The sequence below is a fragment of the Juglans microcarpa x Juglans regia genome, chromosome 6D (genome assembly GCF_004785595.1).
Source record: "Juglans microcarpa x Juglans regia isolate MS1-56 chromosome 6D, Jm3101_v1.0, whole genome shotgun sequence".
Taxonomy (NCBI): domain Eukaryota; kingdom Viridiplantae; phylum Streptophyta; class Magnoliopsida; order Fagales; family Juglandaceae; genus Juglans; species Juglans microcarpa x Juglans regia.
This window is the reverse complement of record NC_054604.1, coordinates 32423313-32437168: the sequence shown is the minus strand read 5'-3', so window position 1 is coordinate 32437168 and position 13856 is coordinate 32423313. Positions and strand designations below refer to the sequence as shown.

General features: G+C 38.4%; 1 protein-coding gene across 3 annotated transcripts; it reads right to left on the bottom strand.

Annotated features, from left to right (window-relative positions):
• Positions 1-176: 176 nt before the first annotated feature.
• Positions 177-3773, bottom strand: LOC121234778 (probable aminotransferase ACS10). 3 transcript variants are annotated; one of them, XM_041130871.1, is made up of 4 exons: positions 3049-3773; positions 2791-2931; positions 1231-1391; positions 177-1146 (listed from the first exon to the last, which is right to left on the bottom strand). In XM_041130871.1, exons 1-4 carry the CDS (start codon positions 3547-3549, stop codon positions 291-293), a joined length of 1659 nt encoding a protein of 552 aa, XP_040986805.1. In that variant the 5' UTR covers positions 3550-3773; the 3' UTR covers positions 177-290. The 3 variants fall into 3 exon arrangements, with proteins under 3 accessions (XP_040986805.1, XP_040986807.1, XP_040986806.1); XM_041130873.1 differs by having other exon boundaries at positions 2791-2954; positions 3049-3186; XM_041130872.1 differs by having other exon boundaries at positions 3039-3180.
• Between the last annotated feature and the right edge of the window lie 10083 nt (positions 3774-13856).

The following is a 13856-nucleotide window of genomic DNA, read 5'->3' as shown; positions in this document are numbered from 1 at the left end:
AAGATTGCCACGGGTGCATCTCCATGGAAGTATCTCTAAACTATATATGGGAATCCATCTGATACGATTAAAAAAAAAAAAGGCATAACTTTTAACGGATTCCCGTTGAAAATTATTAAATAGTGGCTTTATAAACACCAGTACTAGCACATGAAGCAGCAATAACATTTCAGAAGTCACTATAAACCTGAGGAAACTCATAATCATTGAACTTCCTCATAGGATCCAGAGTTGGGGCTTGTTCAGCCCCTAACAAGAAATCTAACCGTATAGAATGAAACAAGAGCATTTCAACTAGGGTATTTACAGGTTTCGGAAATTTTCCGAATTCGTTCCATAACAACAGGAATATCTTTTTCGGTCAATGTAGTGAAACAGAACCGAAACCATCCAGGTTCAATACAGTGACAACAAGATCCGGGAGTTACATTTACCTTAGCTACATTCAATAATTTATCCCAGAGCTCCAGCTCACCTTTCTCACTGTAGGAGCGGATTAACCCACGCATGTCAGCCCAACAGTAGAAACCCCCGTTGCTCTCTATGCACTCTATTCCCAATTGCTTCAACCCTGCCACAAACTTTACATACATTCCTCGGAGCCTCCCTCTGTTGATATCAATGAACTGTTGAATGAATTTTGCATCTGAAAGCATTGAGATGAGTAAGCGCTGGGATGGTGCCGAAATGGAAGAGAACCTAGTCAACTTTTTAGCAGCAGCCAGAACATTCTCATTGAAGGAGTAGATAACGCCCACCCTAAAACCTGGAAGAGAGAGGTCTTTTGATAGACCATACACAATATGAACCCTGTTCCGGTCAAAATCTTCCAAATCAATTATTTCTGCCATGCTCACAAACTCTTTATTTCCATGCGTGGATCCAGCAAATATTTCATTTGAGACAATATGTATGTTCTTCTCTCTGGCAAAGTCCAGAAGGCCATACAGTGTCTCCCGATTAAGCAGATTTCCCACAGGATTTGAGGGGTTTGATATGATAATCCCACGAACTTTTGTACCACGTTTCTTTGCCTGGTTGAATGCTCTGTCAAGAGCCGTTATACTTAAGCTGAAGTTGTCACCACTGCGGCAGGGAACGGGTATTATCTCCACGCCAGCTCGCCATTTTACATCCCTATCAAAACTGCATATTGTGTTCAAATGTTCAGTATTCTCACTAGATAACTTGTTACCTAAACAGAAATTTTAAACACAAATAAATAATTACCAAGGGTAATATGGTGTGGGAACAAGAAATGCATTTCCAGTGTCTGCTAGGCAGAAGCTAAGGATCTCAATCGCAGGGGTGGCACCAGCTGTTAGAACTATTTGTGAGGGGTTGAAGGAAACTGCCTTTTCCATGACTTGAGACATGAATTCTGCCACTGCCTAAAGGACTAGATAGTTTTTAGAAGACACAGAGGGTAATTGCAAACAAAGACATAAAGGTGGATTGAAAAACACACATGCATGCAACTTCACATTCATTGTGTTAATTGCATATCACATATTATTAAAACTAATAAACCTGCCGGACAACCTAGTCCAGGGAACTGCATTCTTAGGGGGAACCTGCAATTGATATAGACTTACATGTACTTTCATCCTTTGCAATTATCGTTATGTTTATAGTCACATCAGATTATGAGTTTTTGTTCCTTCTGGTATAATGACCCCTTTATTTTCTTTTACTTCTGTGGAAAGTCCTCACTAATAATCATCCTTTTCATCATCAATTAAACAAACATCTATTTTCTTTTACTTCTGTGGAAAGTCCTCACTAACAATCATCTTTTTCATCATCGATTAAACAAACATCCTTACAGTTTGTTTGCTAGAAGAAAGAGGGAGAGAAAGAAAAAGACAATAAGAAAACAGAAGATTAAGTCTTTTCAATAGTTTGGCTTAAGGGAAGGACATGCTCCAAGGAAGAATTGATTCCTTTCAGAACTAGATGGAAAATAACACAAGTCAATGGAAGGAAGAGAAGGTTTGGCCGTTTTATTTCTATTTTTCCACTTGATATGTACTGTGTAGGCATATGACGGTAAACTAAATGTACGCAGGTCCCTCTTCTGCCTCTTCTTGTGGCAGCTTTCCTTCCCTTATCTCTTTAATTTATGGAACCAATGGTTGATCCTCATGGATTTTGGAAAGATTTCAAATATTTACTATTAGTTTAAGGTATCTAATTATTTGATAAAACAGTCTGTATTAGATTACTTTTTTTTTTATACATGGGGGATGGGGGATTCGATCCTTGGTTTTCTTAATGAGAAACCAAGGTGTTGCCAATTGATCCAAAGGATCTCGGCATCTGTATTAGGTTACTTAAGATGAGATATTTCGAGAATCTTGTTGCATCTAAGTAGGCAATCTTTCATGTGGAATCGGCTTACCATCTTATATGCGTTTTATAATCATGAATTACAACAATCATTTGTAGCCCCCCGCTGCCCCCCTCCCCAAAAAAAAAAAAAAAAAATCTCTGGGTATATTGTCTCTGTTGGTCCAATAGTTATGGACTCGACAACCTCCACTGCCTTTATGGCTTAAAATATATGTATCTAATTCTATTACGTTTGGATGCTTGTGATGATAGCCTCCATTCATAGAATCAATGGAAATAAGTGATTCATCTAGATCTTCTGTAAACACGTGTACCGATTATTGACAAACAAAAATATCACAGGATTACATTCATTAAGCACTCCCAACACCTCCTAACCAACAGAATAGTGAGGACTACGTTAAAAATCACAAGGTTGGAGAGAATTGCATGAATTACCACTTTCAGCTCCATCAAACCGTCAAACGGCTGGTAACTTGCAATCCCATCAATATTCAACTCCTCTCCACTTCTCCCTCCACCTAGCATCGCTTCCCTCGCATTCTCCGCCAGCCAATCTCGAACCAAGTCCAGCGATAACTACAACCACCAAAGAAAACCCACTAATCCAATACTCAAATAAATTATACAAAGCAACCCATCGATGAAAAGCAAAGAAAAATAAGAAAAAGGAACAAGGAATCAACCCGAACCCACTTTGTTTTCTGCCAGGCCAAGCTGAATAACCCCATCCGGATTACCCGCCTCATGATATGGATCCTCCGAGACCTTCCTCAACCCGATATCGTACGGCGAGTCTCCACCCTTCAAAACCAAGCTAACCCGAGACGACACATAAGCAGGTCCGCCCGGGCTCTTCGGTGAGGGATGGATCCGAGAAAAGGACCGTGTGAGCACAGAAACCTCCGGCAACTGCCCCTCCGAGCTTGACGGCGGATAAGAGGCCGCCGCATCCTTAGGCGGAGGCGGGGGTGTGCTTGGGGCAGAACGATGCCGTTTCAGATAGAGCTGAAGAAAGTAAAAGAGCGCGCACGGTATAACCGAGCCCAAAAAAAGGCCTCCCCTGCCTTGAACAACGCCTTGCAGAGGCACTATAATTCGCATGACGGTTCCTCCTCCTTCGCCACGACTGGAGGTGGTAGTGGGCTTGGTGTCTTGTTCGGAGGTCCCAGTCAGGGCGAATCGGGTCCGGGTCATTATGGAGAAGACATGAAGGATTCGCCGGAATCGGAATCAAGAGACTCCGATAGGGGGGATAGCTAGTAATCGGGCTCAAACATCAAACTTGTGGTAGATATTGGGATGGTCCGTCGGAGAGTACGAAGAAAGGGAGTGGATGACTGGATGTGCGTTGTGTATGTGTTTGTGTTTGTTCTTGTGTGTGGGAGAGGGAAAGATTGAGAGTGACGATTTTTCAATTTTTTTCGATTGGCATTTATATTTTCCTTGTTTGAGGCCGAAAATGGATCTTGTTCGTTGGGATTTTTTCGGGGACTGCCTTGTTTTTACTCCTATACCCTTCAACTTGGGAGTTTGGACCCAATAAATGGTTAACTGTTTTTGCTTGACGTACAATGGTCCTAACAACCAATACAAATATATTATTTATGGACTGATTTGTACTTTTTCCTCTTGTAATATCTTGTAAGCGGATGGGTATAATTTGGCTAAAATTATATATTTTGTTTTTTGTTTTTATCATTTAAAAAAAATTTATATTGAATTATTCATCTATTAATTAAAATAATAATACTAATTTTTTCTTTTTTTTTTATATATATTTTGTAATTATATGACCTTAATACCAATTTATTTCTCAATTAAATTATTATTTTGACTTCTGTTGAGAGTGAGCAAATGGGAGAATAGAGAAATAAGTGATAAAATAATCAATAGAGGGTCAACAGTACCTATCCAAACATGTAGAAACATCCTAGCTTGTAAGCAAAAAAGTTGTATTTGGCTCTTCGAATGCAGTATATTTAATGGGGTTGTTAGCTAAGTATTGATTTGCATTGATGTTTGCCTGCACAATTGCTAGTGTTGTAATACAAGATAATAAATCCAAAAGGACATTTAGAATATTTTTTAATAATAGTGAAATAGTTTGAGTTAAGATGCTTTTATTGAATTTTGAAAAATGTGAGAGAAAAAGTTAAATAAAAATATTATAAAGTTAAAAAATTATTTGAATATTATTTTTATTTTGAAATTTAAAAAAGTTGTTTTATTTTTTGTATTGTGTTTGAGAGTTTGGAAAAGTTAGATTAAGTTTTGTATTTAGAGAATAATTAGGTAATGATTAAATAAAAAATTTAAAAATTTGAAATTGAGAATTATATTTTGTTTAAGTGATGTTGAGAAATGAAATATTTGAGAATAGCTTGTTACCCAAACAGTGCCTAAACAACGAGTAAGAGATTTGCAGTAAGTAACCTAAAAGAAATATTTTTGAGCTAGTCCCATATGTTTTGGACCTATACCAAAAGAAAAATATTCTAGTCATGAAAGATTATACAGAAGTAATCTTACAAGCTTATATGTTTTAATGTAATTCATCATATTATAAAATTATTTTTATTATAAAATAGATTTAACAGATAACATAAAATCACGTCAATTTATGAGATTATTTTAATACAATCTATTTGTGATTGCAACATTTTATACACCAAAAATTTATCATCCTTAAGACAATTATTAAGTTAATCCAAATGAATAATACTATATCGCCATCTAAAACTTATCACTCCTAATAATCACAGATATTTGGGTATTATGGTACTTTTAGGGTGAGTAATCTAAATACCTAATCCCTTTTATATAAATGTAAACATTATATTAGTTTTTTTTTTTTTTTATGAATAATGATATCTACATAATATATTTTATAACATATTTTACATTGCAAAATATGGATATTTTGATAAAATAATGTTATTTTGATAAATTAATTTACTAAAATAACCTTCTTTTTATATTATTATTCTTTTATATCATTTTTTTTTATTCGATTCAATCACGCACTTGGAATTCCAAGGAATCTCAATTCTGAAGGACCATTAGCACGTGAAGAATCTACCCATAATTGATCCACGAAAGTCCGCACCCAAGCACATGATGACAAGATTCCAGTTTTGTCTCCTTGTGATGTCCACCACAACACTGAAGATCCCACACAAGCCAGACAGTCCATCAAAGACAAGCCATCCTACCCTCCCAACAATATTAAGTTTGTGTTTTTACGTTAAATTGTATTGAGTTAAGTTAAGGTGATAAAATATTAATTTTTATTATTAATATTATTTTAATATTTAAAAAAATAAATTATTTATTATATTTTATATTAAAATTTAAAAAAATTATAATGATAAGTTGAAGTAGATTTATAAATCAAACGAGACTTGTTGTGTCTGTATAGTAAGTCGATATCTTGTTATTATTTTTTATTATTTTATTATATCTTTTTATTACTTTTTTTACTATAATCTGAAATGAATTCTATACCCAACCGTAACCTTTTTTTTTTTTAAAAAAAAAATCTTCGCCTCATGATATGAGTTTATCACCCAGTAAACATTAGGCTTTGAGTAGATATTATATATAATTAGCCTATCATTCAGGTCCCATCTCTGGACCACAATAAATTATGTACAACGGGGCTACGAATATTTACCTTGCGCATACTTGTAGGGAATGACCACTTAAAAATCAAATATATATATATATATATATTATGCTATTTTAGTTAAAAATGAATAATGAAAATACATGTTGGTGTTTTGTAAAATAGTGACAATCTTGTTAGGGTGTTTGTCCCTTGATTGATAATGGGTAGAGAAATTGCAAGCGTTATTATTTTGCATAAATGGTTTTTATTTATAGATAAGAAGGTATTTGTTGGCAAATGACACAATCATTAACAAGAGATACAATTGTTTGACTCAAAGGATTGTATTTGTGGGGGATAAAATATACAGTCCATAGCTAGACACAACCCACCAGGCCAAACTAGAGGACAAAATAGAGAGAAGAAGAGTGTGAGACAAGAGAGAACCATGGGTCAGGAGTGTAAGAGAATTGTGTCAAAAAAAAGTGAGAAAATGGAGGCATGCTCAGACATGAAAAAGGACCAATCACCTCTTGGTAGGCAGGCAAGCATAATGGAGGGTCAGATCAAAGCTAAGGACCAAATGACCAACGGACGATCTCTTCTTCTTCTTCTTCAACCTCTCGAGTGAGACATCTTCTCCAGTAAGAAAATTTCTAGTTTTTTTTGTACAATAAGAAATGAGAGTTCATGAGAGACTGTAAACAAGTATATTATGGTGGATTTTTCTCCCTAAACGCCCATGGATGTAGGCAACATGCCGAACCACGTAAATCTGTGTATTACTTTATCCTATTTTCCCTGCATTTGTTTTTCATTCACCACCATAAACATACGCATCGATACCGTACAACCACATTGGAACACGGTCGAGAGCTCCAAACAACACTGATCAAGGCCCAAGTCGACCAGTGAGCCGATAATTTCTCTTTCTCTCATTCCAACTTGTTGTGTGATTTTTCTCGCATAAACAATGGCATCGTCTGTGGGATCTGATTTCCTTTCTTCGCGGGAGGTAGAAGAATGACAATTTTCCTGCATGTTGAATAATTACTAGACGAGAAGATAACATCCTCCCAGATAAGTATTTTTAGTTTCTTAATTTTTACATTTACGAAAAATGTTGCTGTAGAAAATGGGCAAGTAAATCTTTTCTCGCCTAGGCGAGAAACTGAGCTTTTCAACACTGTACTTAGTTCACTCTAATGCACTTGCAGCTCAAGGGACTGGGCCACTCATGTTCCTTATCCCAAAAATGTAGATTGTGCTGAGAATACATGCACTAGTGAGCAAATACTGGACACTTAAGTGCGCAGTATCACATAAGACATTGTGCACCCACGTGCACAGTATACCATGTACAAACATATTAAGTGGATACTGTGCACTCAAGTGTCACGCACGTTAGCACCATGCATGGCATGCACAGTGTATAATGGGTGCATGGCGCAGATACTGTGCACTCAAGTGTCACGCACGTTAGCACCATGCATGGCATGCACAGTGTATAATGGGTGCATGGCGCCGTGCACCCAGGAGCCTTGGGAGCCGCGAGGTCCAGTGATCTGTCGACGACCACATTGTGGCCCGCCAATGAATTCTGTCCAACGCGCAGTGGCCCCTACCCAGCGGTTGGTCCGTGCACTACGGTGCAAGATAGTGTGCGCCCAGTTGAGCCACGACCCCACTGTGGTCTAGCAAAAGGGTTGCGTCAACTGTCGCCATGCAAACCGCCGGCGTCGTCTGTCTCCTCAGAGACAGTCCACGACCAGTTGGCCATGGCGAAGACCTCGCCGCACTGCACCTCAAATGGAGACCACACCTAGAGGCTCTCGCAAGCTAACAGCCACTTGGCCACCACTTGACAAGGTCGTCGACAATCCTTGTCACTTGTGGAGTGACTCTCAACTTCATGGGGTGGGAGTCCTGACCACTCAGTGGCCAACTCCCATTTGGTCTAAGGTAATACACCTCGGTGGCCCAGTGGCGAGCCCTTCCCCTCTGGTGGCCACAGCAGGCTGGCGGGCAACGTAGCCTCCACCAGGACAGCTAGCAAGTCACCCTACAACTTGACGAGACCCTTTGCCAGGCAACCCCCTCGGTCACTCAGCTCGGCACCTCGTAGCGGGCATGCCCACCTCAGCTAGGCATCCTCCTGGTTCACCAGCTCGACAAGCCCCTCATGCACAGCACTCAGACACCACTTGCACGGGACTTGAACACAATCCCCACTTGCACACTTGCACAAGACTCATTTACCAGTTTGGACAGTGCCCCCCTTGTTGGGTTCGAAGAGTGCCACACTTGCATGGGACTTGGATACCACTTACACAGAGCTCGAACACAGTCCCCACTTGCACAAGACTCGTTTACCAACTTGATGAGCCCCACTTGTTGGGCTTGGACAGTGCCCCACTTGCAGGGCTCAGACAGTGCTGTGCTTGTAGGGCTCGGACATTGCCTCATATGTAGGGCTCAGACGAGACTCACTTGCACAGCTCGGACAATTCCTCACTTGCTCATACATGGTTCCTCGGTTGCACGATACTTGTCAGACCCCATGTTGAGTCGGACTTGCATGTCCCATGCAATGGCTCTATAATGGCCATATGTTGAGTTAGACTTGCATGTCCCATGCAATGGTCAAGGTTGGTCTCCAGAGTGAGGCATAAGGTGCTCGCAAATTCTTGAGAGAGAGAGAGAGAGAGAGAGAGAGAGAGAAGGGAAGAGGAGCAAGCAAAGGAGAAACAACAGGCAGTTACGGCAGTTCTAGTGAAGTGGCAACATGGCCCACCTGGGCACCGCACAGACATCCCAATATGGCTCTGTCGGAACAAATTGATTGGCACTAACATCAACACTAACACATCGAGCCTCCATCACCGTCGAAACATGGCAGTCCGCAGGCCTCAATCGGCACACCTCCAACCTTCACTGTGCCCAAGTAGGGAAAGTCAGGTTCAAACCTCACTTTGTGATTTGGGCTATTTACGCTAACCAGGTTGATCTCTTCTTAGCACGAACAAGCATCTCTGTCGAACAAACCGAGTCGCTGGACTCGTCGTGACCCAATGATCGAACACAAGTCTCTTGACTTGTCGACCCTTACATTACAAGTTGAGTCACCGGATTCACCGCGACTCAACGGTCGAACACAAGTCCCTCGACTTTTTAACCCTCATGCTACAAGTCGAATCCCTTGACTCACCATGAAGTAAGGTTAGGGCCAGAGTCACCGAGCTCTCCCCCATTAATAACCTAGCTAGAACACAGGTCCCTTGACTTGCTGGCTTTCGTGCTACAAATTGAGTCGCTTAACTCGCCACTAAGTAAGATTAGGGGTAGAGCCATCAAACTCTGCCCCATCAACAACCTAGCCAGAACGTAGGTCCCTTGACTTGCTGGCTTTCGTGCTACAAGCCAAGTTTCTAAATTTGCCACGATGCATTGGCTAGGGCTAGGGCCTTTTGAGCTTTGCCCCATCAACAGCTAGTCGGACAGAAGTCCATTGACTTGCCGACCTTTGTGCTACAAGCCGAGTCTCTGGATTCACCATGATGCATTGGCTAGGGCTAGGGTCTTCCGAGCTCTGCCCCATCAACAACCAATCGAACACAAGTCCATTGACTTGCCGACTTTCGTGCTAGAAGCCAAGTCTTCGAGATTCGCCATGATGCCTTAGCTAAGGTTAAGGCCTTCTGATCTCTGCCCCATCGACAGCTAGTCGGACACAAGTTCCTTGGCTTGCCAACCTTCGTGCTACAAGCTAAGTCTCTAGACTCGCCATGATGTATAATCGCTGCCAGTGAGTTACCTCCAGAAACGAGTCTTTGAAGTTAATGGGCCTCCGAGCTCCACATCCGCCTTGTGTGGGTTACCTTTGGGAACCAGTCAGCGAGCTCGGCAACCGCTTAAGGTGGATCCAGGGTCAATGGGCCCTCTGACTGCTTTGCGTGGATTACTTCACACAAACTCCACACTAATAGTAAATTGGAAAAAAAAAAAATCAAACGAACGAACCTACACTTTTCAATGACGATAAACACATGAACGACGCACTGCCAAACTAAGCATCATACGTGATCGAGTACACCTCCCGCCACATTCGAACTCCGCAGTCGAGTACACCCCCCACCACATCCGAGCTCTACGCTCGCATTATACGCAATTGAGTATACCTCCCGCCACATCCTTGCTCACACCTTACACAGTTGCACGCACCTCGCGCCTAAATTCGCCCTATGAGGCATTTATCGCTTAACACAAGCGGAATGGAGAATAGAGAACCCATTTTTAAAATTTTGTTTTCTTATTGACGACTTATGTTACATATTTTATCTTAAAAACTCTCAAGGTTTTTTGTTGGAACAAGTTGCCCTTAAGAATCGTGGGTATCTGTGGGGGATAAATTATACAGCCCATGGCTAGACCCAGCCTACAGGCCAAACTAGAGGACAAAATAGAGAGAAGGGGAGTGAGAGACAAGAGATGACCATGGGTCAGGAGTGTAATAGAAGGGTGTTAGAAAAAAAAAAGAGAGAACGGAGGCATGCTCAGACATGCAAAGGGACCAGTCACCTCCTGGCAGGCAGGCACGCGCAGTGGAGGGTCAGATAAAAGCAAAGGGTAAGATGAGCAACGGATGATCTCTTCTTCTTCTTCTTCAACCTCTCGAGGGAGACATTTTCTCTAACAAGAAAATCTCCAGTTTTCTTTGTACAGTAAGAAATGAGAGGCCATGAGAGACTGTAAACAAGTATATTATAGTGAATTTTTCCTTCCCAAACGCCCGTAGACGTAGGCAACATGTTGAACCATGTAAATATGTGTCCCTTTCTCTTATTTTTTCTGTACTTATTTTTCATTTATCGCTATGGATGTACGCATTAACATCGTACAACCGTACCGGAACACTGTCAGGGACTCTAAATAACACTGATCAAGGCCCAAGTCGACCAGCGAATCAGGAATGACTCTTTTCTTCCGACTTATTGTACGATTTTTCCTGCATCAATAATATCACTTAACACTTGCTCAATCAACATCCCCATAAGGGTGTATAAATTCAAAAAATACACCGTTTGATGTTTGATCATATACTCCTTATATCTGCAATTTTGTTGTCAATAGGAAACACGAGCAATATACAGAGAGAGAGAGTTGGAATCGGAAAGAATTCCGGACACGGATGTTGAAGGCTCGGTGCCAAAATGGTGTAAACTGTAAACTTGTGGTCATGAATGTTCGACAACAACACGATTTGGCAGTGTGTTAAACCAAGTCCAGCTGGGAATCGACAGCTGGCTACGAACGATGGCTAATCTGCACTGTTTGGCATCCATAGCTGATGTACAAGTAAAGATAGTTGGGAAATATCGGTACATAATTTTATTTCTTTTATAGACAACCATATCAATTATTTAATTAGGAGACATAATGAACGGGTAGAAAATTATCAGCTTGAAACAAGCTTAATAGATCCGAGTTCTGGGGCTGTCTAGAGTTCATGGAAATGGTCTAATTTTGTCCTATCTATTAAAGTCATTGTTTTCACATGGTAGTGTTTCAATATGGAAGTGCTTTTGGATGATAACATCCAAAGATGTCAAATCTCCTTGGCATCTAAATGCGATTGATGCGTCAGTCCATTAATTGAATCTCTAGATTATGTGCTTTGTAATTGAGATTTTGCTAATTTTGTTTGAAAGGATGGTCCCAATCATGATGTGGTTTCAAAAGGCTCATGATACATTGACGTGGATATGCGTTTGATGGCAGCTTTTTGGGCATACTTTGGTGGTGGGACTGGCAATATTTGCGGGGGCACTATTGGAGGGCAGCTTGCTCTCATGTGTGAAGCTGATTTTGAGGAGCGAAGATTGAGATGAGTTGAAATAATTTATAAATAATAAAATAAGATATTATTGAAATATTATTTTTTAAAATTATTATTATTTTTAAATTTTAAAAATTAAATTATTTATTATATTTTATATAAAAATTTTAAAAAAATTATAATTATAAGGTAAAATGAATTGAAATAAATTTTTAATCCAAACAAAGCTGAATCATATTTATCAAGGTGGCGATCGAATTGGTTTAAAAATGGTCTTGGGGCACCATAGTTGGTGAGTTTTTGAGGGGTTATTGGGATTATCTCACGTGCATCTAGAGAGATTATCAAGCCTATCTACGTAGTATAGAGTAATGTTATATATAATATATAATATATAAATATTATACTGTCATTTTAAAAAAGAATAAAATTTATTATTAAAAAATTAATTTATTTTTATGTAAATCTTATATTATTATTATTTTTTTAAAATAATTATATAACGCTTATATATTTACGACAATAACAATCATTTCTCCCTGGCATATATGGTATCGGTTAAAGATGGAGTGAGGGTTGTAAATGTAGAATACTTAACTTAGAGTTATCGATAGCTTTCAAGAGAGGCGAGGGACTTTTTCTACTGGTTGATTGCATTGGATTCCGGCTTACGTCGGACATGTATTTTTGTTAGTTTATACAATTATAGAAAGTTTATCTACTGTTGATAGAATTTGATTGTTTATGTTATTTTACTATGTGGTACTGTTTGTAATCTTTGTTTTTACTTTGATGATGGCACCATACCATTCCTTGAATGATTAATAAAATATAAGTATCAATTGTTTAAATAAGTAAATAAAAAGTATAGAAAATATGCAATGAAGACATCTTAATGTTGTTGAATTATACATCCTTAATTCATGAGATTCAAACTTAGTAATGTCAGGATTATGGGATGAGATACAAAATTCTCCATTATAATTTTTTTAAACTTCTACATAAAATAAAATAAATAATTTAATTTTTTCAAATTCTAATCTAACTTTTTTTAAATCTCAAAATAATAATAATATTTAAAAATAATATTTTAAACTTTCATATAAAATTAAAAATTCTCATCTCACTTTCTAAACTTACTTGTGGCTCTAACAACTTTTTAAAGATCGGAACTTGTTGTACATCACAATAATGATGGAAGTTTCAAAGGCAATGATCTTGAATAATTATTAGATAATTTTAAAATACGACATTTGATCTATTATCATATGACAGTATGTCATGCCATAATTAATCTCAACTCATCTCATTATTATTTATTATTATTTAAAAATTTCAAAATCTCTAAATCTAAACGGAGCGTACATCTTGTAATATAATGATTATATCATGTCATTCATATTTTGTGAGTACTTAATAAACTGTTTAATTTTATAGACTTAACTTTTGAGATTGTTATTTGCACAAATGTGTAGTGTGGTATATAAGAAGGATGTTTGAGAGTGTTAAAACCATAATCATTGATTCATTATAAAACTGGCCTAAACCCACTGGCTCGTCAGAAATTATCAACTTCTCGCCCCCACAGGCAATGGCATTTGTATTCACTTGCAAAAACAGTTCTTCCTTACTCATTCTTTCTTTAATCCCATTAATGGACATCCACTTCTCACTCCAATTAACCTAAATTTCCATGCATGGTATTGGTATTTGCGTTCCCTTTCATGTTTATTAACCGAATCTTGTGCCTTCTACCCTTTACTAACAATCAATCATGTCACCAACTCGTTAAATGGAAATAAAAAGTGTTATAATCCTAACAAAAATTTTATAAAAAAAAAAAAAAAAATTCGTAAATTGATATAATTTTATGTGATATATTAATTTTACTTTACAATAAAACTAATAACTGGTCTAAACTGATGAGCTTCTGGAGCAATCTTAACGTGGAAAACAATGTAATCGCTGTTGAGAATAAACATGCCATTGCATTCAATCTTATTTATATAGAAATATCCCGAGTGCCTACCAAACATTTTTAAGAGACAAATATATAGA